Source organism: Poecilia latipinna, unplaced genomic scaffold, assembly GCF_001443285.1.
Source record: "Poecilia latipinna isolate Pla-1442-1.1 unplaced genomic scaffold, P_latipinna-1.0 Scaffold993, whole genome shotgun sequence".
In the NCBI taxonomy this organism is placed as follows: Eukaryota; Metazoa; Chordata; class Actinopteri; order Cyprinodontiformes; family Poeciliidae; genus Poecilia; species Poecilia latipinna.
The window spans coordinates 164075-191929 of NW_015113609.1; the positions used below are offsets into that span (position 1 = coordinate 164075).

The following is a 27855-nucleotide window of genomic DNA, read 5'->3' on the forward strand; positions in this document are numbered from 1 at the left end:
GACTGATGGTTGGACGTTCTCCTGCTGGATTTTATGGTAAAAAAAACAAACATGATTTGTGGTTTCATCCATTAAATCAAGTCTTCTAAGCAGCGAAACGAGTCACGACCATCACCAACATCCCTACTTTTGACTGTTCGTCATGTTGTTTGAATGTTGGCTGTAGTGGGACCAAAATGGCCACCTTTGTCTCACAAACCGGCAGAATGTTTCCCAAAATCGTCATCAAAATGTTTTGAGTCATTGCATTCTTTCAAGTCCAAGCGGGTTTTCAATTTGTGAATCTGAGGAAGCCGAGGCCTACAGCACTTTCAGATGTTGGTCTTTCTTTTTTGTAAGAATTTGTTCGACTGGTTCGTCACTGTTTCCTATCTTCTGTTGCATTACGGGAGATCCGAAGCATTAGAAATGGCTTCAGACTTTCTGTAATGGGATGAAGCTGTTATTTTAACAGATGTTTTAGGGTCATTTATGTTGCCAGTCAGGTTAAGTTTCAGTGATTCAGTAGAAATCAGGCAACTGAACTCAGCCTTCTAAACAATGTGATTGTTCACAATTCATTTCTGATGTCATGAGGATGGAGGAAGTTGCTTTTTCCTTCAGGAATGAGCTCAACATTTTTTTTATTATTATTGTTCTGGTTGTCTCTGTCTGACTTTAAAGTTTTAGATAAAGTTCAAATGCTTTACCTCCTTTCCAAAGAAATGCCTTTGCAGCTCAACAGGAGCAGAAGCTGTTTCAGGATTAACGGAGATCTTACTTGTCTTTGAAATGTACATCATCAGACAAAAATGAAGGGGGCAGGGGGAAATATTACTTCTCCTGTTGGATTAAAGTCTCAACATGAAGGTTTGCAAGCTCAGCTTCTTGACAGGACAAAGAAGACGTTTGGAGACAGATGTAGCTCCATCATTTGCAAACCCCGGAGTGGGTGCTTTTCCTCCATCAGCACATCAGTGCTTTTTCACAGCCTGGGCGACACTCTCCAAAGTGTCTGTTTCACATCAAAGAGGACATGCCTGCAGCCGTGACGTTGATTAATGGATTCAAAAACATCCCGTCCTCCGCCTGTCGCCTCACCTTTTCTTTCTTTCTTTTTTTTCACAGAGCCCAGCAAACGGAAGATAAGACATACCGGAGCAGAAGGTGTGAGCAGCGCTTCAAACGCATTCATCGAGCGCCCTCTGTTGGAAGAAACGAGTTTTTCACGCGTTGCACAAGTTGATGGCTGTAAAATGCAGGAGGCACCGAGGTGGTGACAAGCAAAAAATAAATAAATAAAGAAGAAACGTGGAGAAATGACAAATGGGATGAGTGGAAGGAATCTGTGTTGGCTTCCAGCTGCATGAGGAAAGAAATGAGAAATAAATTGTGACAGAGCATTAAAAGGACGTCGATAAGCTCGAGTGCCTCTGAAGGATTGGTAAAAGATGCGTGGCTGATTATTTCAAAACCGTAAAAGTCGCAGAAATAAAGTCCAATTGTTTATTTTCCAAGCCTTAAAATGTTGCGTGAGTGTTTGTTCATGTAACGAGAAAAGCCAAAAAAACGTGAACCGTGTCATAAACACTGCTGGGTATTTTATAGGTTTGAACATTTTTAGTTGCCCCTAATTTATTTTCTCGTGAACATTTTTCCTATATGTGTTTATTTTGTTTGTTTTTAATTCTTAGGACTTCTAAAAAAAATCAGAATCAGAACATGTCATATTCCTGGTTTTTAATATAAAATTATAATGGAAAAAAAATAAAAATTATTTCTTTTAATTTTATAATTATGACTCAGTTAAGTGCAACGAGTGTTTATCTTTACCCAAACAGCAGTGTGTACTCCACAGATTTTTTTTAACAAAACGGTTTTTATTACGTTTATAATGACTCATACAACATTATAGAGCTAAAAATGTGTTTGTTCACACTGTAAACAATGTTTGTTGTTTTAAGTGTAAATTACTGTTTTTAAAACAGGAATTCAGTACAGACAATGTGCAGAATATGACTGTGTGGTTTGTGAAATAAATGTTATTATCAATAATTAGCAGTATTGTGTTATATCATCTGTTCACATCATGTTAGGGTAGATTTGCAATGCATGCTGGGAAAATTCAAAAATCTGAAGCTTAGTTAGTCCTAATAAAAATAGTTTAGAGTTGCTGACTCTTGGTTACTGTAAAATGTTAATTTTTACATGACTTAAAACGACTTTTAATTTTTATAACATAAACCATTTAAAGTTGTTCAAACAGACCATCTGTAATTTGTTTTACAGTAAAAAATGTCTTGTGATCATTTAATATCAATTTCCCTGTAAAATAAATTAGAAGAGATGCTTTAAAGATAAAGTGAGTTATTTTAGCAATAGCCTATTTACAGTGTAATAAATATTCTTATTTGCCTCTAAAAGCACAAACAAACCTGACAAATTAAGTTGAGATTTAGTTTCCTTTTTCTTATTTATTGTAAAGCTAATATTTCTTGAGTAGAGGAACTTGAATGTGTCTTGTTTGGGTCTGAAATGCGCTGATCCAGACATTATTACTGTAGTAATAATAATAATAATAATAATAATAATAATGTTTTTTAAAGCGGACCCCTTGTGGCTGTCCCGGGAAACAGAAGCAGGGAGCTTAGCGCGTCCGGCAGTGGGAGGCGACAGCCTGCGCTCTCAGCTCCGCTCTGCCTCCATCAGAGCTGTTGGCTGTTTGTTGTGATCGGAGGAAGGCATCAAACAGTCCCAGAAAATAACGCCCGACAACAACAAAGCATGGAAGAAGAGAGCAGGAGGAAGATGAAGGAGAAATTTGGCCTGAGGCGGGACATCGTGAAGGAGTTCCTGGCGGAGTTTCTGGGGATCTTTGTCCTGATCGTGAGTGTTTCTCCTCCCTCCCTCTGCACCTGTCACCCAGCTTAAACAGCCGCTTTAAAGCGGCTAATAAGAGTCTCTGCGGACTGACCGCAGCCCCTCAAATGCCTCTGCTAGCAGATAATTGGAGGCTCTCTGAGGAGAAGGTGGAACTGATGTGATATTTTAGGGCTTTTTCCCTCCACACATAATGTGTTTCTTGTAGCTGCAAGGTTGTAAAAAGTAGATAATTATTGAAGTAATATGCAGAGCAGCACTGTGTTATCTTCCAGTAGAGAGTCCCAGCCTCCACCTGAAACCCTCTGAGCTGCAGCTGCCACCTCAAAGAGAAGAAAAAAGTCTGCTTTAATGTCTGGGACGGCCCATCAGAGGGGTGATGCATCTTCCACAACAACCCTTTTTATTTGTGGATGACTGCTTTGCCTCAACACTCCCCCCCCCCTCCTCCTCCCCCTCTAAATTACTTGTGCCTTTTACCTAATAAGTGAGGGATTAATTATTGTTTTGAGCTCCAGCTTGGACAAATTGTCTGTGGCAGTCAGAGGCTGTTTGTGGACAAGAGGGCTAGTGTTAATGGTGAGCTTAATTGGAATGATTAGAAACAATGAGGCTTTTCTAGCTGCGCTCTTTGTGTTTTTGTTCTTGTCTGTGTCCCAGCTCTTTGGATGCGGTTCAGTGGCCCAGACGGTGCTGAGTAAAGGGGCTCTGGGAGAGCCGCTCACCATCCACGTCGGTTTCACCCTGGGAGTCATGATGGCCGTCTACATGGCGGGGGGAGTGTCAGGTAAGAGACGATTCAGACCGGTTCTCTCCAGGTCGACTCTGATTCCTGACTGGCGGAAAACATAGAAAGAAAATATGAAAATTCTTCCACTTTCTCAACCAAAACTGTGTGACGTTGACATGTAAAAGTTTGTTGATGTTTTTTAAAAGTTTCCTCCAAAAGCTCAACTATTTCCAAGTCAAATTTTCTTCCAATATGATTAGGAAACATAAATCAGGCTGTTAGTTTCTGCAGTGATGCAAGTGACAAATCCTCAAGTTTATGGAGATAAAATCAGGCAAAATAATGTAACCTGATAATTGGGAAAAAATGGGACTCTTGTAAAAAAAAAAAAAAAAAATAGCAGATAATTAAGATAGTCTAGGTTTTGTTTGTGACATTTAATAAATTACTTTACAATTCCCAGTTTTAATTCAAGCAGTAATTTGCGATTAAGGATCCAAATAAGCACATATCAGGTATAAATATGAGGCAGGACAAAATATAGTGGTGCAAATTAATTATGTCCTTTTCTGATCCTGCAAACATTTCAGTTTTTGAGTTTTTACTTTCTGGTAATGAGAAGAAATGCTTCAGTGTTTTGGCTTTAAAAAAGGTTTAATTATTCTCAAAGTACCTTTGCTACTGGAACACTACAAAAACTCATTTCAGAGGTTATTAAATGTCAGAAATTAAATTATTACACATTTAATCAAGCATTTTAGTTTGTAAATCCAAAATTACATTTTGATTATAATCTCATTTCAGTATAAACCTTTACCAAGTTGACACCTTTGTTGCTTTATTGAAACAAAGCAGGTTATCAAAATAAGCAACAATTTGTTTGAATTGAGGTGTTTTAGTTGCCCAAATACATTTATTCAATTAATTTTAATTTGACTAATTTGGTTTTTACACTCGTATAATTTCTGTTCAGAAACGTGGATTAACTCTGCAGCAGCAAAAAGTATTTTAATCCTGAGACAGACAACGGAGGCGAGAAAAATATTAATTCTTTATTCAGACGGGTTGCTGGATGTCTCCAGCAAAACAAAACAATGTTTTTTAAATCACTTTAATTTATTTGTTATTAATGGCTGCGTAGAGATAACTGTATTATTATTTGTACTCCTTTACGTTTAACGTTGCTGCCATTAAACCAAAACAGTTTATTTCCGTCAGTGAGATAAAAATGTCTCTCAAAAATGATAAAACGTAAAAAGAAACTGTCTGTGTGTATTTATATTTATACACATATAAAAAGAAACTCGATGTCATAAAATGATTTTACACTTCTCAAAAAATCAACTAAGAGGAATTGTGACACCAGGCTTGTAATTGCTGAGCAGCTTTTCTGCAGGTCTCCGCGCCATCATCCTAATCTTTTTCGCTCAGGATTCTGTCTGAGCCGCTTCGAAATGATGTTGCTACTTCCAGTCAGAAGAAAAATGTCGGAAAAATAAAAATAAAAATCCTTTTTTACCAAAATCTGTCAGGTTTGTCAGCAGTCACATTTTCTCAACTAAAGCTGTATATTCTGCAACAGCAGCAAAAACATGTGGCGTTCTTTTAAATTAGTTGGAGTATTTCCAGTATGTTAGCTCTTATTTGTTCCTGTAGTAAACTTTTGTCAGTACTTTTTTTTTTCGGTTGAGGCTTTGCGTGTTTGGATAATTATTCTGTCTGGTTTGGGAAGCCGTGAAGCTGGGACTTCTGATGTAACCATAGCGACAAGGCGTTTTTTTTTTGTTTGTTTTTTTTTTTTTTACAACTTGGAGCATCTGATTAGCTTCGCAAAAGATCCAATAATATGTCAACTACGACCCCGAATCCCAGAGGAGCTGAAGGAGGAGGCTTCATGGATGCAGTAGAGCAGGACCAATGAAAAGAGAGAGAGAAGGAGGAACTTCCTGTTCAAGCAGGAACTTCCTGCGGTCGTAACGGGCTCAGATCATTTCTAATGTCTCCGTCATACGGCCAGACAAGAACTGATGTTGTCACCTAGAAGGTGTTTCTGTGGAAAATCATCTCTGCTGCCCAAAACGGGACCTGTTAACACTTCCTCACCTACAGTCTTCAGTCAGAGGCCTCTTCAGATTTGTTGTGGGACTGACTGCTGACAGACAACCTTCCATAACGACTCTTTAAACATATGTGGACGATACAACAATGGACTTCACTTTAAGTATTTTAAAATTTTAATGACATAAACCATAGTACGTCACTCATCATGGTTCAGAGGTAAAGCAGTGACTGTCAGTGAGGAAGTGGTGAGAATATAAAGAGTTAGACAAAAGTTCAAGATGGCCGCAACGGATTCTAAGAAGCAGAAGTTTAATAAACCGCAAAGTCATGTTTTGAAATAGTTAAGGCAGAAAGTATGAAAAAAAAATGTATTTTGTGATTTACAGTTTATATAGACAAACAGAAAAATACATGCATTACTATACCTGTTTGAAAATGGTGTCAATTGTTATACTTTAGGTAAAAATAAATATTTTATTTATAATTATATACATTTTCAGAATTTATTATATATATAGTTTCAATATTAAACATTCTAAATCTATTCAGACTTTTATACACTTTTCTCTGATTTAACTTTTTATAGGTTTATGTTTCAGTAAAATGAACATTGTTCTTTTATTCTCTGAACTACTGACATGTTAATTAAATTACAAGCAAAGATTTAGTTTTTATTTGCAGAAAATGATAAATGGTTAAAATAAATTTTAAAAAAGATGCAGTGCTTTCAGACCTCAAATAATGCAAAGAAAACAAGTTCATGTTCATTCAGAGACAACAATACTAATGTTTTAACTCAGGAAGAGTTCAGAAATCAACATTTGGTGGAGAAGCCAGGAGGTTTTCAATGGGGTTCAGTGCAGTGGGCTCTTTTCCAGAGCTGTGCAGTAAATCCATATATGTCAGTCCTGTGGTATAAAAATCATTAGCAGAACAGCTAAAGCTGATCACTGTACACCTGGTTATTCTGTGCAACATCATCAGAATAATAATGATTATTGTGAGGTAAAAATCAAGATAATAAGAAAATCTACTTGAACAAGTAGAAAATAAAATTTCACTCCACTTTCAGGACGGTTCCGTATTTTACAGAATCATTTATGACTTTCACGGCCGGTGTATGTTTCTCTCTTTGGAGTAAATCTTCAGATTAACAGAAGATTAAACCATGAATCGACGCTGAAGACGAATGTTGTGATTTTTCAACAGTCGGCTCCCTATTAAGAGCAGCTTGGAGACTTCAGAAGAATAGCAGAAAAGCCAGAGGACAGAGAGGTTAATATATGGAAAGCTTTTGCTGCATGACTGGGCCATTTGGTCCGCAGCTTGGTGGGAAGCTTCTGTCCAACGACATCTCTGAAGATGATCGTAGGTATTGGACTAATGAGCTTTACAGGGGCATGGGTCTGCGGAGATGAGGGGGGTCAGGTGTGACAAGCCCGGCTCTCTGGGCTTCCCTGGCAGAGCGGCCCCATAGGAGAAGAAAACACAATTGGTAACACTTTGTAGTCGGCAGATTTTAGCTGACAGTGTACGGTAAGTGTGACACATCATGGTCACTCTAATGACCCGCAGTCTACGTGTGCCTTAAGCAGATTCAGGCAGATTATGTCAGAAGCAATTCGGGCAGGCCGGGCCGGCTGCTTGTCGTGGCTGGTGTTTGTGAACAGGATGGGGAGATTAACAATGGGCGCATGGCTGATACCCCCCAGCGGTGTTACCCCAGTGAGGTCAAAGCCAAGATCCCAGAGTGTTAAATAAATGACCCCACACTTGGTAACAATTGGCTGGAATGTCCTCAACACTTCGCTTCAGGACAAAATATGGGAAAACAGATCTGAGGGAGCAGAAACCCAGAAGAGTGAGTCGGAAAGCGTTGGATGAATGGAGGAGGTTTGCTGATGACTGCATGAATCTGCAGCCCGCTGAGGCTTGATCTGCAAAACTTCTTGAATCTCAGTTGTTCAAAAACGAAGAGAATGTTAAAATGGAAGAGCTGGTGGGGGAAGAAACTATGTACATCAGTGCTGCATGCAAGAGTTAAAGCAGATTTTATAGAAAACAGCTACATTTACATTAAAACATTTAACTTTTAGGAATATATTTTTTGCGCTGCTCTGTTTACTTTTACTTGGCTTCTCCACCCAGAGCGTAATTTCACTGGATGATGAACAACCGTATTTTAACCAGCAAGACACACACACACACACACACACACACACACACGCACACACACGCACACACACACACACACACACACACACACACAGACACACACATGTTTGTGTTGCTATCTTTGTGGGGACTTTCCATTGACTTCCATTCATTTCTACAGCCTAAACCTTACCTTTACCCTTTGCCTAACCCTAACCATCACATACCTGACCCTAACCCTAACCAAAACTCAATTCATACCTTAGCCCTAACTCTGACCCCTGACCCAGAAACAGGGTTTCCCCTCGTGGGGACCAGGCTCTGTTCCCCACGAGGAGCAATTGGTCCTCACAACGTAGTATATGTCAGGAAAATCGTCCCCACAAGGTATTACAAACAAATGCACGCGCACACGCACACACACACACACACACACACACACACACACACACACACACACACACTGCTGCAGTTTCATCTTGAAAAATGTTTCCTTTTTTTGTAATTATGTTATTTATATGAATTACTTTCAATTGAGCTTTAAAATTTCCACATATTTTATATTTTTGCTCCATCTGATAATGTTATTTTTAGATATTAAATAATTTATGTTTTGACAAGTTGCTCAGTACTTGAGTAGCTTTTTTTACTCCAACTTAGAATAATAGTTTAGATTTCTATTTTTTACTTCTGCTTTAGTAACAGTATGTATAAGCAGTGCTACTCTTACTTGCTAACTCTGATTGTAAGTGCATCAAATTGGGAAAAGTATTTTTGTTAAATTTAAAGACAGTAAAAGTAGAAAATATTGTGGCAGCATGACTTTAGTTTTTAAATACAAAAAAGTCTGTAGAAAAATCACTTAAAATGAGCAAAAATCTGTTTTTCTGTGACTTTGTTGTATAAAAATCTGAGTAGTTTTAAAACCTTTTAATTTTTCGCTGTGTCTCTCTCAGATGTTGAAGTTTTTGATTTGTTCAGGAGGCCATGTGAACCCGGCCGTGTCTTTGGCCATGGTGATTCTGGGGAAGCTGCCTCTGAAGAAGTTTCCCGTCTACGTGGCGGCGCAGTTCCTCGGAGCATTCGCCGGTTCCTGTGCCGTCTTTGGCTTGTACTACGGTGAGATTAAATGTAGAAAGTGTGGCAAAACCAAGAGCAGAGGAATGTCCAGGGTTTCCCCCAGTGTATTACAAGCCTGGCGGGCCACCAGGCTTTACTTCTGCCCCCACCAGGCTAAACAATGTTTAAATGTTTGCGTTTTTAAGACTTTATGATTGGTGTTTAGGTGTTAATATTCCAATCTTTTAATAACACACAATTATCAGGTGATATTTTCAAATTTCCTGTCAACTTTAAGCATTTTTTAACTCAAAAACACGACGGGCCGCTGGATGAACAACTGTCCCAGCATCCAACCGCCAGGCTTAGCCAGTTTTCTGGGGGAAACTTTGAATGTCCCATATTTTAAATCTACTTTTTTTTTTTTTTTTTTTTTTTTTTACATCTGGTGGATAATTTTCCTCTCCTCAGATGCTTTGATGGACTACACCAGTGGAGATCTTGCAGTTACTGGTGAAAATGCAACGGCCAACATATTTGCATCCTATCCTGCAAAACATCTGTCGGTGCTAAACGGGTTTGTTGACCAGGTGAAGTTCAAAATTTATACTTCTGATCATAACCGTCTCAGAAATATATAGCTTAAAGAAATTTATGATAATGTTTTTTGAATTACACAGGTTTAAAGTGAATATTTAGGCTTTAGCTCAAACTATGTGCTGTTAAGTTTGTGGGATAATTTATACACAGTGGATAAGCTGACAAACTCGAGTTATATTAATCTGCTATTTTAAAGAAAAGTGTTCTAGATTTTATCAAAAATATGTTTTACTGGCTTCTAGATACCAAAAGATCCAATTAAACAATAAAAATAGGAGAAATAACTAAGACAAAACAGGATTTTGGAGTTCAAGTTAAAGTGGCCTTTCCATTCTTTAAAATTTCTGGTAAAAATTGAGAGCAAACCTTAAAAACTTTTTGTTTTGTTTTGACATATTTACACAGTGAAATATTTTTGATTGATCCTAACTTTAAAACTCTTATTATTATTATTATTATTATTATTATTATTATTATTATTATTATTATTATTATTATTATTATTATTATTATTTTATTTTTAAATACAACATTTGTTGGTAATTTTAACTCCTGCAGGTGTTTCCAGTTCTTCATAATAAAAATAATTTATTTCAATATTTAATTTAAAAACTGACCCTCTCCATGATGGACAGATTTGATGTCCTGCTGGAAAGTTAAAATATTTACAAGCTATTAGAAAAACTAATATTTTCTGGTAGATGGCTTTGGATGATGATTAGTGAGGAGAAAAAATCTCCAAGTTACAAATGTAGTTAAAGGGAATTCTTCAGTGTAAAGACAATATTACTGCAGTATAGATATATTTACCTGCAGGCTTTTTACACATCTTTACCAGGTTGGAGGCAGTTTTATCATGTAGAAATGTTTTTAGGATGTTTTGTGCACTTGACATTATATTTAAATTATTTTAAAACCTGCAGAAGATCAGATCATTTAAAAGTTAAAACACTGGGTTTGGCACAAACCTGAGAAAGATTTCAGTGTCTCCAATCAAAACATTAAACTGTAAGTTTAGTTGTTTGAATTAAGGTTCCTTAAGGTGAGATGCAAAAATAATTTCCTTTGTACTCATGTTATAAATGCCTTATAACATGAGTACATGTTAATCTTTTACATGTTTTCTGGAGTTGGAGCTTCTGAAATTTGGTGTCATGTGAGGGAAAAAATATCCAGCAAATTGTTATTTATACGGATAAAAGAAAAATTAAATGTGAAGTTTTAGCTTTAAACAGATTTTATATTTAACAACATACAATTGATGCAGCTGGTGTAGCAAATATATAAACATTCATACTGGGGAACAATGTTAAAGGGGCAGTTTTATGTAAAATATATTTTAGCTTTATATCATGTTATATAGTTACTCCCTCATCAAAACATATCTGGAGTTTTGATTTGATTCTTTCACGCATGTTTGAGATATCCTTTAATCTCCATGGCAACCATTCAGCTGTGCAAAACGCCTGGGTGGACCTAGCTCCGCCTCTCCCACTCAGCTCCTTCAGACTAGCCAGCAGCAATTAGCAAACACCTGGTGGAGCTGGGCATCTGCTCATTAAATGAGCTGCTTCTCAGAGTAACGCTGCTAAAAATGTCGTTAAAGGGTTAATAAAGAAGCCATGACTTCCTGAAGGCGGAGTGTCAGAGAGTTTTTAAAGAGACAGAGACCTAATTTCAAGACGTCAAATCAGGAACTCAAATTTCTTTTAAGTCAAATTTGATTCTATAACATCTTAAAGTAACACAGTTACTTGACTGTGCCACAAAATGGCACTATGTGGCAGGAAAATCCATGATTGTGCCCCTTGAAGCTGTCCCACGCAGCGTGAAACAGGAATAGAGACCCCCTAATAGGCTTAGAGAGAAACAGGTCAGAGGTCATTGCAGCAGATGAGAGGACTCAAAAACTTCCTCTCAAGAAGCAAATTCAGCAGCTAACACAAACCCAAAGGCCAGGATGGGGGAGCGTCCTGCTCCACAGCCTGCGCCGGCGCCCCGGTCGATCAAAAGACCCAAAACAACTTCAGTGTCTTTTTCCTTTCCTGATATTCAGAACAATGTTTGGATAATTATCCGACGTTTCTTCTGCTTTGGAAGGTTATTGCCACCGGAGCCCTGGTCCTGTGCATCCTGGCCATCACTGACAGGAAGAACATCGGCGCCCCAAAGGGCATGGAGCCGCTCTGCATCGGCCTGACCATCATGGCCATCGGCGTCTCCATGGGTCTGAACTGCGGCTATCCCATAAACCCGGCTCGAGATCTGGGCCCCCGGCTCTTCACTGCTGTGGCCGGCTGGGGCATGGAGGTGTTCAGGTGATTTAAGTCTTTAGTAGTGAGAAAAAGCCTCAAAACTAATAGAAACTGGTGAAAATCTGGTCGTCTGCCTTCTCTACGGAGAGGAGAACCGTTTCTGTTCCTGTCCAATCTGAATTAATATTTTAAACACGATACATGTTTAAAAGGAACAGCTTCTCCCACATATAAGTATGAAATATTTAAAAGTTTATTTCAAAAATAGAACCACTGTATGTTCCTTAGACTTGAACATCAAAGATGCACGCAACATCTTATGTCCTCAACTCAAATATTAAAAAGCTAAAAATGAAAAATAAAAACAGCTCACTAATGTAATTTTGTTACAGCTGAATTTTAGAGATACTGCATGTTTCCAGGACTGGGATGAGGTTTGATATATAAGGTGCGCTAAGAAGCAAAGGTTTCTGTTTTAGATGCCTCTTAACGGTCACAAACATAAAAAGCAAGCTTAAGCTTAATGCAATGCATTCAACATATTTATCCAAATTTTAATAATTATTATTTAAAGGAACATTCATGAAATGAACATAAACTGATCTGTTCATTACAGCAGACATCTGGTATCAGAAAAATGTCCAAACTGTGACCACAAATAAAAAAACAATCCGTGCAGAGATCCTCAGTTTGTTTTTGAAATACTGAAATATTGCTTTTTAACATTCTGTGCTGTTTTTCCAGCTTTAAATTCACTGCTGAGTTGTTTTTCTTTTTTTAGTTTTAGTTTCCCTGAACACATTGTCAGTCCAGGCAGGATGATTTAGGTTTTACTTCAAAGCCAAACTGGTGTGATGGACACATTCCTGCGGCCGCCTCGTCAGGCCCAGTGCTTGGATGGTTGGTAGATTCATGCTGTTTGTGCCTTTGCCCTCGGTGGCCGTCATCCTTGACCCCGCTCTGGACCAATCTTTTTAACCCCTGCCCCTGAAAGCGTCTGTGCATGTCGCTGCTTAAAGCCATTCAGAGTGACTGCTATGGTTGTCAAACGAAGAACAAAACGCTGCTGGGGTAAAAACGTCTAGAAAGTCCAGAGCGGTGCAGTAATAAGGCTGCTCAGTTAATCTCAGGGTGTGTGAAAGCAGCTTTTTTTTTTTTTTTTTATTATCTAGTTTGAAAATGATACTGAAATATAAATATAATGAGTTGTTGCTCCAGATGTGGATTCTTCAGCTATAAATGGACTTACAGATGTAAAATGTTTGAATTTCGTGCATTTAAAGCATCCTACCAAGTTTATTACAGTTAACTAACAAAACGGAAAATTAGAAATATTTTTAACTGAAAGAAATAAAAACAAAAAATACTATAGAGTATATAAAACTAACGTTAAAATACTGAAACCTTATTTGTTTTAATGTTTATGAATTTCTTTATTAGCTTTTTGAACTGATGTGAAATTTTTTTTTGACTCACAAAAGCAGTTTATGTCGTCATTACTTCATGCTCCTCCTGGTGGCGCTGCAAGATTCTGCAAAATGGCAAAAGTTTGGAGAAAACTTCAGTCAGTTTTTGTTCAACAATAATTTAATACGCTTTTTGAAAATTGTATCTTCTATTGCACAATCGAAGCATGCTTCACAATACTGCACCTAAGATTTAACCAGATTTAGAAAAACAATACTTATTTCTAATATATCTAATAAAAACCAAGCTGAAACTAAACAATATTTAACTCATAAAAACTAGAAACAAAAAGTGTCAATGAAATTAAACCGAGCTATAATGAAAATATTACATCCCAGTCTCCTACCATGATAATTTCTGTTTTTCTTTGCTCAGCGGGAAGCGGTTGTGACCCAGAGAGTCCATCTCCTGAGCTGATCAGTAGATTTAAGCCTCTAATCCAGACGTCTGCCGCCTCCAGCTTCCTGACAGAGAGACTCAGTCTGTTCAGACGACTGTTTACTTCTGTCCATGGATCCGTTTACCTCCATTAACGGCCCACACCATGACACTGACTCGCCGTACTCTGTAATCTCAGTAAACGAGTTTAAAAGGACTGAGAGAGAGGGCACACCAACAAGCAGAGGACTGTTCTGTAATCCACGATAAATTCATGGTTACACCAGACTGAATATACAATGTGTTTTTTTTAATGTGGATTTTTACTTTATATTGTGTTGGATGAATTACCGTATTTCCCAGAGCGCACCTCACTATAAGCCGCACCCGCAAAGTAAAAAAAAAAAAAAAACAACAATAAAAAAATAATGGAAAGTACATATATAAGGCGCACCAGGCTATAAACCGCTGGTATCTCTGCCGCTCTCGGTTTTTCAATCTGATATTAAGGACGCAGCCCTGCGTCTCCAACACCATGTTTTCGTTCACGCCAAGCTTACATGCAGCGGCTCTATGTCCCTCCTGTACTGCCAGATCTTTAGCCTTCAACTTAAAAGCTGCATCATATGAACTTCTTCGTGTTTCCATGATGAGCGGCTTATGAGTTTTAAGAAATTTCTCTGTCGTGCCTGCTGCTAGCATGTGCTTGTTCTAAATGAAAATGAGCACTTTCTTCTTTGATTTCCAATTTTTGACTTCCAATGATTCACTTCCTGCTAAAGAGCCCCCTGGTGGTGGAAGAAAAATCCACAGAAAAGCCGCAGCGGGCTGTGAGCCGCATGGTTCAAAGCGTGGGGAAAAAGTAGCGGCTTATAGTCTGAAAAATACAGTAGAAGAAAAGGACTGATTAAGAAACTGATCAGAATCGCAGCAAATCCTGATAAACCCAACATGCTCCGTAAATCTGCGTTGTTGTGTCAACCTTCCAGACCGCTCAGGTCTCCTGGTTCTGCATCACCAGAACCAGACATGGAGAAGCAGCATTCAGCTTCTACACTGTAAGACATTTGAGCCACATTTAGTTGTGTCTACTTATCTTCTGCTTTTTATAGGTTTTATTGGCCTTTATTTGATAGTGATAATGAGGAAGACATGCAGGAAAGGCCAGGAATCAAACCTGCGACAGCCACATTGAGGACTAAGGCCTCCTTGTGTGGGTTGAGCTTAACCCCTGCGCCACCACAGCACACCTAGCTTCTGCTTTAAGTCAAATACATTTTGAGAGTTTTAGATTTTGAACCTATGTGTGACTTTGTGAAAGATAAACTTGTAGGAGTAAGTTGCATAAATTTTTTTATTAATTTAGTCAAACCTCCAACAGTTGAATAAACTAGAGTTTTTAGGCAAGCACTTAAAAAACTGAAAGAAGAAAAAGACAGGAGTGGGAACTATTTCCCAGAATGCTGAGTTTAGTTTAGTTTAATAGACTTATTTTTTGCATATGATAAAGTTTACAGAACGGTGCGTCAGCTTAATGATGGTGTCCTGTGTGCAGAGCTGGAGGCTGCTGGTGGTGGATCCCTGTGGCCGGACCCATGGTGGGCGGAGCGGTCGGAGCCGGGATTTACTTTCTCTTCATCGACTTGCACCAACCTGAGCCGCAGAAACAGGACAACAACGTTCAGGACAAATACGAAATCATTACCATGACTTAACGGGAGTCAAAATAAACAAACTGAGCGTTAATTTCTTAATAAAAGCAGGAAATAAATATCCAAAATATTTTTCACTAGTTGGACTCGTGATGCACATTCCAGCTTTTTTTTAAGTAATTGACTAAAATATATTTTCCTGCTTTTTATATTCGGGTAAACAATAGCCATGCAATATAAACACAAAATTTAGGGGTGAAATGTGAACGTTTTTTTTTTCCCAAAATATCNATGTATATATACATAATATATATAGATTTTTTTTTATGTTTTACGGCTTAGGAGTTCTGATGTGAAGAGTTTGGGTATTAATGCAGTTTATGTAATAAAATAAAACCAATTTAGTCTGTTGCATTTTTTTCACACATCGTTTATGCTCTCTACAGCAAAATTTATGTTATACAAATATTTTTTTTTCCTGAAAAAAAATATTTCAGGAAGAGCAATATGTAGCTAATGTTAGACAATGACATGTTTATCAGGTTATTGACTCTTCCTTTTAATTTTTAGATATTTTATTGTAATTAAGTTTTTGTCTTCTTGTACTGAAATGGAAAATATGCATAAAACTATGGAGTTGTGTATGTATAAATGTTCATCAATGCCAATATAAAAACAGTGTATCAAATGTCAACATATGGTAAGCATATCTGAAGCCATTACAAAATCTCTCACTCACCTGGACCCAATCAGCATCAGCACCATCTACCGCTGGTCTGACCTTAACCCTCGCCTGGCTGCACTGCTGGATAATGGTCCGGGCCTGAAGTCTTTTCGATTTCTGACACACAGGTGGACTGTTGATAGACACACATGCAAAGGAAAGCTGTGTAAAGATGACTTAACATTAAAAAAGTGCAAAATACAGCAAAAGAATAGTTTTGTATGTTACCCTTCAACCTTGGAAGGTAGTTGAGCTTCATGTACCACTGCAGAGTTGGCAATGGTGAAAACAGGCCAGGGTTTGGAGCTTGGGGCCACGACTGGCTCTAGACCAGAGCTGGAACTCCCTTGAAGGAAACTGTCTCCCTGCATACCTCTCTTCCTCTTTACAGACCGCTGGTCTAGCTGCTGGCTCTGGGAATCTCTGGGTTTTTTGGTCTTTTGTCCATGATTGTTATTTTGAGTTTGAGTTTGTTCAGAAGGAGGATGTGGCTCTACGAGTGATGGGCCAGCTGTACTCTGCTCTTTGATGAAATGATGCACATTAATAATGTTTTCAGAGCTAATTGTTCCTTTGGGATCATCAGGTTGAGCTGGCTGCTTTGACAGACTCTGGCTACTGGATTGAACATCACAGCTCCTGAATGTGTCAGACTGTACAGTGGTCATTTTGTTCGGCCACATCCTGGCAACAAGGGTCGAGTTGGGAATCCTGGGTTGGAGAATGATAGATGCTTTGTTCTGAAGTTGACAAGGGGTTTTCAGATGGATAAGTATGGGAATTCTTGGCTGTGGATTGGTGGAGAGCATACTGGAGCTCACAGGGAATGGCGGTGTCTCCACAGCCTGGATTAGGAGGCAAAACAAAAGTATCACCTCCATGATCATACATTAAGTTTGCTCTAATGACAGGTTTTAAAACCTAATAAAATCAGATGTTCCTTACCAGTTAGAACAAGAACATGGAAAAGATTACCAGCTCAAACTACTGTATGTATTAGAACCTGTTAAACCTGATTATAGACAGAATATCCAGCAAGAGAATGTTGTTAGCACAACTCATTACAGTTTGAAACTTGCAATGACAAGCTTTCACAATGCCATACCATATGCACCAAGAAATAGTGTTTAATAATGACTCTGACACTGAACCATTTATGAGAATGAAAGTCACTGACAAACACTTTAATTTGTTTAACTCTGGCTCCTCAAAAAAAAAAGATTATGTAAAATTGACCTTTTTTGAACCCTATATAATTTTATAATGTTATTCCTTTGTAAAAACAGAGTGTTGATTTCATTCTTTCATGCATGTTTGACAAACCCTTCAATCTCCTGTGGCAACCATTTGGGGAGCCTAAACACTTGCTCTCACAAAGCTTCACTTATTTCCACAAAGCTCTTCCTTAAAGCTGCAGTTTCCAAACTACTGAGGTTCTGTGTCACAGAGCACCTCCCCTTCCCCACTCAGTTCCACCAGCTGTTTGCTAACTGGGGCAGCCTGCGAGTGCTGAGCTCATTATACACCTGGTTTATGTTACTGGAAGACTTTGAGGGAAGAAAACAAGAATATATTTACACCGTTATAAAAGCTGCACACAGACTGCTTTTCATTGTGTCAAAGTGTCATTTTGTCAGTGTTGTCCCATGAAAATATATACTTAAATATCTGCAGAAATGTGAAGGGTGCACTCACTTTTGTGATATGTGTATATGTTTAAAACTAGCCAGTGCAGAGAATGCAAATGTGCTCAAGCTTTTGACACTACAATAGACCTCACACACAGCTCACCATGGCCCTTAAATATGATGCCAAAGAAACCCCTATTTTTCGTGGGGAAGTAACTGACAAATGCTCTGTTCTTGAATGGTGATGTCAATGTATTTGAAAAAGAAGAATGTTAGCATTACAGATCAGCCTGGTGAAATTATGGACAAGTTAATGCTTAACCTTTTTTGAGGCACCGAACCCCCCAGTTTCATACGCGCATTCACCGAACCCTTCTTTTTCCCCCCCCCCCCGGAGACACACAAAATACTTTACGGTATTCTGATTTAGTAATGTAAGAGATGTCCAGATGCAAGAGGATGTCAGGGTCCAGAAGTTGCAGCATCTGAGGGGGACAGCTCTCACTCTACCATCGGCCACTGCCAGCTACATCGTTTGTGTTTCCCACGTCATCAGCCTGGGCACATAAAACATTAGTGCCCTAATATGTACGCCTGCTGCACTGTTTGTTCTTCAGTGCAGCAGGTGTAGATGAGGGGACGTCTTGGCTCAAAGCTCGCCATGCTGTATTGTCTAGGTGAGGGGTCGGTCCTGTTTTGCTCTGCAAAAGGGGGGGCATCGGCTTATTTTGGGGCGGGAAAATCAATCTATGCCCACCCATGCCTCCGGACCTGAGATGGACCTGAACCTTCAGAGCCACATAAAGGCAGTTACAAAGTTGGCCTTCTATACCTTTTTGAAAGGTAGTACCAACAGATAGACATAGCTGTCTAGATGCGCTATGAAAGGATAATCTGATCTGACAAGGAAACACAGATACTCAGAAAATCGGCAGTCATAGGAGCTCTTTTGTTTAAGGCACAGATCACACTGCTTGTTATATTCGGAGATGAGAAAATCCATCCATCCATTTTCTATACGCCCTTGTCCCTTAGTGGGGCCGGGAGGATTGCTGGTGCCTATCTCCAGCTAACGTTCCGGGCAAGACGCGGGGTCACCCTGAACAGGTCGCCAGTCTGTCACAGGTGATGAGAAAATACCTTATCCTATGCTGTCCTTTATCAAATTACAAATATTGTCAATGTTGCTCAGTTCAGGAGGCATGCATGTGCAACGCAATCTCCAAATTATGCCCCGTCTTCCACGACACTTCTCACACAGACTCTGTATGAGCCTCTAATACAGACAAGTATGAGTATCTCATTCACATATATGTATTGTCATTCATTCAGTCTAGTATTAGCTCACACACACACACACACACACACACACACACACATACCTTTCTGATCTCTCATTGAGTCTAGTATGCCTGTATTCTTTAAACAGTATGTATGTGTGTGTGTGATATTTTAATAGTGTATATGTGCAATTTTTGTTTTCTATGTGTGTTTGCGTGATAGTCACACACAAACTTTTAAAGCTCGTCTTAAAACCCATCTATTTTACTTGGCTTTCAACTCTAGCGGGATCTAGTTTTAAATTGTATGTTTTTGTTTTTAAACTGTAAGTTTTTATTTTATGTTTTTTTTATTGTTATGTTGTGTTTTGATGTACAGCACTTTGTATCAGCTGTGGTTGTTTTAAAGTGCTTTATAAATAAAGTTGGTATGGTATGGTAAACACAGCTGGACCACATTGATCCTCAGACACAACATGCACACAAAATAAATAAAATAAAAATAAAGGATGCTAAAACCTCACTCAAATCTAACTAGTAAATTTCCTCAGTTTTTGTCAGATATAGATGGAAGGCATCAGTCTGTGCATGTTATCTGCAGGATAATTTCATTCCCACTGAACAAGAAAAAGCGGAGTTGGGTCAGCAGATTAATTCCTAACCAGGGCTGTGCAGAGACCTTTGGAGGGGCAGGAGCTCAAAGTTAACAAGGGGCACATTGAACAAGATCTTAAAACACCGTACAACAACATAGCAACAACCCATATTGATCAAGAATTTAATTGGATCCTACTATATCACTGCCATCATGTGGGGACAATGCAAAGCAAATGTACAGGTATAGTGTTACTGTTTCTGCTGCTGACAGAGTTGAAGGGTCAAAGGTTATGAAGTTATGAAATAAGCAAAGTTGCTGCCATTTTACTAATTAAGTCATAATAAAACCTATTTAACCTCTACAACAACTTGGCTGCAGACTGCTTTATAGATCTAAAAAGCTCAAAGGGGTTAACTCTATAATTTTTTTATGTTAGCACCTCTGAGATCTAGAATTGTAAGACTGGGATATTAAGACAAAGAAAACTCAGTAGCTGCTGATAGGGGCCATTCATGGGCCCCTAGAAATGGTTGAATTGTAAACAGAGACCATAGATCTAAAGCTGTAGCATTCATTTATAGAGAATGACAATGTTATTAAATTTTATTTAATGCATTTAGCTGAGAAAATGCATTAAATAATGTTCTGTCTAAGGCCCCATATTACCTTGGGCTGGCCTTGCATGAACAGCTGCTGCGATGTGCATCTCCGGAATCTGCCTGGAATCCGCCAGTACCCCCTATGTCAGTTTTGATTCATTTAACTGTGGCATGTTTGACTTTATGCTGTGGTTCTAATCTTTGCTACAGTATTTTTCGCTGATGTTTATTTTGTGAACTCTAATTGCTATGGGCTGAATCTCAACACTTGAGGTTCTGCAATAACTTCTATTTACAGCCGCTCACCTGCAGCCCAGATCCCGTCAGCAGTGGCTTTAACCCGCCTGGTAACGTTAAGGAGAAGCAGAGCAAACAGAGAGCAGGTGGTACCAGGTGGTACTGGGACTTTGAGGTGTGTCGCGACTTGTGGTGACAGTCGCAGTATCATGTCTTATATCAGGATGTCTGATATAAAGACAGACATTTTTTATATCTGTCGGTGGGACCAACTCAGACTGCCTGTAGAGAACCGGGCATTTAGCAGCCTGATGAAGTTAAAGTTGGAAGTTTTCTCTGCAGCCGAAGCATTTCTATGTTTAGGGGAGAGACAAGTTTTTTCCAGCTATTGTGAGGACAATTATGAAAATATAAACAGAAACAGTTTTTCTAAGGCCAACGTCAGACCCACGTTTTTATTCAGTGTATGAAAAAATATTCTTGCCCATAATTTGGTAGTTAGAGGGCACAGACCTGCTCCCCTTCTACTCACCCCAGTGTCTGAACAACATAGAGGCAGAGGAAACTGAGAGTCATTTTTAGACTGAGGGTCAGCCAGAGTAGTTTATTTTTGCTAAATTATTATATTTAGCTAAATATTGTTGCTGAGGGGCACAAGCAGGCCTTCTGACATACAGATAAAAAAAATGGAAAAATTGAAAAAAAAAAAAAAAAAAAAAAAAAAACTCAAAAAGGGCACTAGGGGCATCAAGGACAAAAGGGGCGGTGGTTCAAGCCCCTCAGCCCCCGCCTCTGCACGTCTGTTCCAAACAGCTCAGCTTTTTTCCCCCCCAAAATATCTTTATTGAAATTTTAACAGTTAAGACAAACCGCTTGAACATTTAACAAAGAATGCCAGTAATAATAGTAGTTTGGTTCAAGTCACAATGAAATACACAACACAGAACAAAAACAACAAAATGTCTCTCACATTCTTAGTTCCAATGTAACCCATCGCATAATCTACACCTCATCCGTATACTGAAATATTTACTTCAGCAGTGCATGTCCTCTAACAGAATTTTCTTTGGGAACTGCAGTGAGCAGAATCTTCAGTCATTTGCGCCGTCCTCCAAGAAGTTCAGATGTTGGACATACCTAATAAAGGGATTCCATATGGATTCAAACAGATTCTGTTTACCCTTTAATACATATGTAATCTTTTCCAGAGGGAGGGTAGATGCCATCTGTTGCAACCACAGTTTTATAGTCGGTCTATGGGACTTCCCCCAGAAAAGTGATATACATCTTTTTGCATTAAGCAGAGCTAAGTTTATAAAAATTAATTCGTTTTTAGTATAATTATGTTTTTCTGGGCATAGTCCAAACACAAACAGCTTCGGATCCATAATTATTTGTTTGGAAATAATTTCCTCAATTGCATCTTTTACCTCTTTCCAAAACAATATAATACTCCTACAGTACCACACACAATGAATCCAAGTTCCTCTATCCACTGTACACTTTGGACATACATCAGATATTTCCCCATTATATCTGTTGAGGTCCACTGGTGTTACATAAACCCGCATTAACCATTTAAATTGGATCATTTTAAGTGCAGTGTTGATAGAGCTGGTATGGGCCAATTTGCATGCTGTTTGCCACTCTTCCCCAGATAACTCTAACTGTAAATCACCCTTCCAAGCATTAAGTCTGTCATGAGATCCCTCAGATATATGCAACATCAGTGAGTGATAGAACTCTGATATAATACCTGCCTTTAAACTATCCCTTGTTAACATTTTTTCCAAAGCTGATTTGGCAGGTTTAGCCAGCACGTTATTTTGACTCGTTCTTATAAAGTTTCTGAGTTGAAGGTATTTAAAGAAATGTTTCTTATCTAGATGGAATTTTTGTTGCAGATCCTGAAAACTCATTAGTATGTCTGAGTCTGATACATAAAAATCCCGAATCATCTGGAGTCCTTTGTTTTTCCATGCTTTAAAGGTTAAGTCAGCTCTACCGGGTACAAAGAATTGGTTACCCCACACTGGGCTGAACAGAGACAAGCAGTGTGGCTCATTAATTATTTTTTTTTACATCTCTCCATACGCTTATCATGTTTTTAAGAAATGGATTTTTAGTATGTTTCAAAAGCTTTGATACTGAATCTGAATAGAAGTATGAGGGGAGAGTCACTTTTAAATCCTGAGTCTCCATGTCAACCCAGTGCGGCGACTGATCACTGTAATAAAACATCATAGATCTCAACTGCACAGCATAGTAATACAAGTGAAAATTTGGGCAATTCAAGCCCCCACGGTCATAAGGGAGATATAGTAAAGACAAACGGAGTCTGGATTTTCTGTTGTTCCACAAAAAACGTAACATCCTCTTCTTTATTTGGGAGAAGAATTCAGGAGGAGGTGGAAGAGCAACATTCTGAAATATGTAAAGTAACTTGGGCAGTATATTCATTTTTATTGTATTTATTCTCCCAATCATAGACATTGGTAGAGACATCCATCTTTCAAATGAATTGTCTACTTCATTTAATATGAGATTGTAGTTGGTCGCAGCTACCCATTCCAAATCTGGTGAGATGTGTATCCCCAAATATTTAAATTCATTTACCATCTTAAACTGTAATACACCTAATGATGGGCTAATTTTTTCATTTGCATTTAATAAAAGAATTGAAGATTTGGTTCTGTTTATCTTGTATCCAGATATACCACTAAATGATTTAATTATTTCCAAAATAATTTGTAATGACTGATTTAATTTTGATATGAAAAGGACCACATCGTCCGCGAACAAGGAAATCCTATGTTCTGTAGGTCCGACAGTGATTCCACTAAGATGTGGGTGTGAGCGAATAGCAATAGCAAATGGCTCTATTGCCAGAGTGAATAGTAAAGGTGACAATGGGCAACCCTGTCTGCAGCCCCTGTTGATCTTTATTGATCTAGATATATTCTTGTTAGTTATTATTTCAGCTGAGGGATTGTTGTATAATATTTTCACCCATTTTACAAAATTATTACGACAGTCAAATTTTTCCATAACTTGAAAAAGATATTCCCAGTGAACCCTATCAAATGCCTTTTCGGCATCTAGTGATAAACGAGCTGAGTCTGAGGTACCTCTATTATAATGAATTATGTTTAGAACTCGCCTCACGTTATGAAAACCCTGCCTCCCCGAAATGAATCCATTTTGATCTCGATCAATTGATTTTGGGAGCACCTTTTGTAAACGTCGTGCTAGCAGCTTGGAGATTATTTTTAGATCTGAATTTAGTAAACTAATGGGCCTAAAATTCTCACATTTGTTTGGAGATCTGCCTGGCTTTGGCAAAAGGATAACCATGGCAGCGTTCATTGAGGGGGGGAGATAGTTTGAATGGAAAACTTCTTGAAACATATCTAATAGAGGGGTCAAAAGTTTATCTTTAAACGTCTTGTATAAATCTATGGGGAGACCATCTGGTCCCGCTCTTTTCCCTGATTTCATATCATTAATGGCTTGCCCTAGCTCTTCTTTTGTAATTTCTAGATCCAAGTTTTCCTTGTCTTCCTCTGAAAATTTTGGTATATTTAAATTTTTAAGGAATTGATTTATGTCTTCCGATTTGATGCTTATTTGTGCCTTATACAATTCTTCATAATAGTTCTTAAAGGCTACATTAATTTCTTGAGGATCATGCAAAATTTGTCCATTTACTATAATAGATGTAATTGGTTGTTTAGTTTCTAATTGTTTTATTTGCCATGCCAGTAACTTGCCTGCTTTATTGCCCTGTTCATAAAATGTTTGCCCAAGTCGCAACAAACTTAATGCCGCCCTTGAAGCTGAGTATTTATCATATTCTGCTCTCAAAGCCAGTAATTCATTTTCTAATTGTTTATCTCCACTATTTACTTTAGCTTGGATTAACCTTATTTTATCTTCCAATTGTGTTCGAGTTTTTTCAGTTTGTTTCGTTTTAGACGCTGTATAACTAATAATGTGACCTCTAAGGTAGGCCTTAAAAGCTTCCCATTTTGTACATGCTGTCGTTTCTGAAGTATTAAATTGAAAGAATTCGTCTATTTGTTTCCCTAAATATTTCACAAAGTTTTTATCTTGTAACCATTTATGCTGGAACTGCCATCTCGGTGGGTCTCTCTTTAATTGGTCATCTCTGTAAACCAAGCAACATGGGGCGTGGTCAGAAACTACAATGTTATCATAGAAGCAATCATGAATCCTAAACTGCAACTCTGTAGAGATTAAGAAGAAGTCTATTCTGGAGAAGGTTTTGAAGGAACTTGAATAACAGGAGTATGTTTTACTAGCTGGATTTTTCTCTCTCCATATTTCCATCAACTTCAGCTCTTTCATCATTCTATAAATTGCAGCTCTACAGTTATTATGCGATTGATCAATTCCAGTTGATCTGTCCATGCTTGGGTGTAATGTACAATTAAAATCCCCCCCCATTATGTGAGATCCTTTAAGCGTAGACAGAGTGAGGAGTAAATCATTGTAAAATTTACTATCATCCACATTAGGGCCATATATATTAGTTAGAATTAGAGTTTCCGACATTAGGGAGCCTTGAAGTATTAGGTATCTTCCTCTTTTGTCTTTAATAATGTTTTCAATTTGCAATGGTACCGATTCATGTATTAGTGTCATAACTCCTCTAGAATGAGACGTGAACGGTGCTGTATATATATTACCCCTCCACCTCCTCCTCACTTTCAAATTATCCTCATCGAGAAGATGCGTTTCCTGGAGGAATATAATTTTAGACTCCATTTCTTTCAGTCTATTCATGACCTGTTTGACTTTTTGAAGGCGTTGGAGCCCTCTGCAATTCCATGAAATAAAATTACATTTTACAGTTTGAGACATACATCAACAAAAGTAGTGGGATGCTTAGCGTTGTAAAAATGTGAGACACAACAAAACCGGATGGTAGAACATACATCCAACATAGAGAACATAAAGAACATAACCCTTTCCCTACTACCAAATCCCTTCCCCAAACAGAAGGAGCCCCGCCCACAACCATTATGTCTCCCGTTATTGCCATTAGCCAATCCACAATCATTGAGGATTAGCCGAACCACGTCCAGTACACTCTGCAAAAAGTGCTCCCGTCGCTGCCAGACACAATAAAGACTCCTGCACACGAACACTGAACAGCATTCGAAGGTACTCTTCACATTTAAATAATTTTTGTTACCCAAGTTAGGAACCCAACTATACAACATATTAGAGATATAAACATGTAACAAACCGAATAAGTTCGCAGACTTCACGTACCGTCTGAGGCATTACTTAGTGCTTTATGCGTCCTGAGCTCTCTGGAGTTTTTTGATAAACTCGCTTGCTTCCTCTGGTGTTTTAAATGCCAGTGTCTCGTTTTCGTAAGTCACTAGGAGAGTTGCAGGATAAGTTATTCCATTGCGGATGTTCAGATTGCGCAGCACCTCCCGGATCGGGTCGAACTTTTTCCTCTGTTGGTGGAGCCCGGTGGCCAGGTCGGGGTAGAAGTGGACTCGTTTATCTTTATAGAAGATATCCTTTTTTTCCCGTGCAACACGAATGACGGCTTGTTTCTCTCTGAAGTTAAGAAACTTCATTATCAAGGCTCTGGGTCGGGAGGCGCCGTCCTTTCTCGGGCCCAATCTGTGCGCTCTTTCCAAGCTCAGAGAGGTCTGCAGCTTCTCACTCCCCAGTGCTTCGGGTATCCACTTTTCCAAAAAAGCACATAAATCTGAACCCTCGGCACCTTCTGGCAAGTTTACAAGCCTTAAGTTATTCAAGCGAGACCTTGTTTCCAAGTCAATGAGTTTGTCTTCCATCGACTTGTTTTTAGCCTGTAAGGCGCTCACACTAGCTTGTAGGTTAGCCACTTCGTCTTCCGCGGAGGAAATACGGTCCTCTGCTCGCAACATACGTTCATTATAGTCTTTCATCTCCTGTTTCATATCTTGCAGTGTCACCAACAGACCGTCGAGTTTCGAGGAGAACTCGCTTTTCAATGATTCGAGCGCGACCAAAATTTGGTCAGACTTACTATTTTCTGAGTCACTAATTTCTTCTGGCTCCGCCATGTTTTTGTTGGCTTTGCGAGCTTCACCGCGGAGGTTGTGGTCGAAAAGCTTCGTTTGCTTGGATGCCTCACTTTTCCCTTTGAGCTGTTTAGTTGAGTTAGGCATTATATCTTTTTCCTGACACAAATTTTTCGTGAGCAGCAGTTATTTTCCCTTAATAAGCGCAGCAGACAGCGGAGCGAAGTTCTGCACGTCTTCCTACGTGGCCGCCATAACCGGAAGTCAACAGCTCAGCTTTAATTATTTTAAGGTGATCAAGGTGTGTAGACAATCACACTTACATAAGTAGCAGCGCAAAAGGTGAGCTGCATAATTGTGGAGCGTTTTGGCTCTGATGGAGAACATCGCCAATAGAAGATTCAGAGGGAGAGATTGTTCAGAGACCATATTGATCTGCTGGGAAATGATGATGGTTTATTATTGTTCAGTCTTTTAATCCAGACTGATCATCCTGAAGCTCTGAACAAAACTTAAAGAAGGAGCCGTGGGATACCGGTGCAACTGGAGCTATCGACAGGTCGAGACAGTCGGTCACTTTCAGTTGAGTCATGCCAGTTTTGTGAATGCGCCTTTATGGACAGAAAGCATCTCCATTCTATACATTTGCAAGTTATACACACAATTCCTCCATTTAATAAAAAGTCCACACCCCCTTCTCACTGCAAAGAAAACTATGGCACTCTGTCTTTCTTTAAATCCCGGCTGAACGCTAAAAAGAGCTGTTCAAACGCTCTGCTGTTTGAATAGCTCTTTTTTTTTGTCTATTTGGAAGTTCCATCCATCCATCCATTTTCTTTACACCCTTATCCCTTAGTGGGGTCGGGAGGGTTGCTGGTGCCTATCATGACAACAGTTGTCATGACAACTTGACATTAACTAAGAAATTATAATGCAATAACAGGGGCATTTATTGGCTAATATCCTTATAAGACAGCTTTAACAAGTCATGAACATTTCCAGTTACCTCAAGGTTCACTTTACTTGAGGTAACTGGAAATGTTCATGACTCTGTCATTAAAGTGATAGATTAATGACACTCAATGACATCTTCATTACTAGTTTACTGTGATACACTTTAACAGAGGAGGATAATGTCAGAATTATAATGGTCTCATGACAGCAAAAGGTATGTATAACAAAAAGTGACTTGTTAATGATGTCTTATAAGGATAACATTTTAAAATGCACCTGTTATTACATTCATGACAAGTTATAATACCTTGCCTTGTCATGTCGTTGTCATGACAATGACGTTGTCTTGGATAATGTCACGAGAAGACTATATGAACACCCTTCTGTCAAATTTTAATCGGATGATTGATTGATGGCCTTAATTAATTGATATTAATTGATATCAAACCCCCCTCCCCCCATGGGAACTATGTGACCTCTTGACCTCCCCCCCCCCATGGGAACTATGTGACCTCTTGACCTCCCTGAAACCCTTCTGTCAAATTTTAATCAGAGTTAGCAGTGAGCAAA

General features: G+C 38.7%; 1 protein-coding gene and 1 long non-coding RNA gene across 2 annotated transcripts in view; one reads left to right on the forward strand and one right to left on the reverse strand.

Moving 5' to 3' along the window:
* Positions 1 to 2643: 2643 nt before the first annotated feature.
* aqp9b (aquaporin 9b) lies at positions 2644 to 15471 on the forward strand. Its single transcript, XM_015050488.1, has 6 exons — positions 2644 to 2865; positions 3520 to 3646; positions 8786 to 8923; positions 9335 to 9453; positions 11564 to 11781; positions 15119 to 15471. Exons 1-6 carry the CDS (start codon positions 2764 to 2766, stop codon positions 15276 to 15278), a joined length of 864 nt encoding a protein of 287 aa, XP_014905974.1. The 5' UTR covers positions 2644 to 2763; the 3' UTR covers positions 15279 to 15471.
* A 343-nt stretch (positions 15472 to 15814) lies between these two features.
* LOC106958533 (uncharacterized) overlaps positions 15815 to 27855 on the reverse strand; it is a 15305-nt gene continuing 3264 nt past the window's right edge. The window contains exons 2-3 of the long non-coding RNA XR_001427169.1: positions 16168 to 16784; positions 15815 to 16072 (exon numbers count right to left, since the gene is read on the reverse strand). This is a non-coding gene — a long non-coding RNA (uncharacterized LOC106958533). The remainder of the gene's footprint in view (positions 16073 to 16167; positions 16785 to 27855) is intronic.

Excerpts from the sequence above, each read along its gene's own strand:
- aqp9b (XM_015050488.1), top strand. The coding sequence starts at position 2,764 with ATGGAAGAAGAGAGCAGGAGGAAGATGAAGGAGAAATTTGGCCTGAGG. Across the intron at positions 3,647-8,785 it reads CATGGCGGGGGGAGTGTCAG|GAGGCCATGTGAACCCGGCC; the intron begins GTAAGAGACGAT and ends TGATTTGTTCAG. Across the intron at positions 8,924-9,334 it reads CGTCTTTGGCTTGTACTACG|ATGCTTTGATGGACTACACC; the intron begins GTGAGATTAAAT and ends TCCTCTCCTCAG.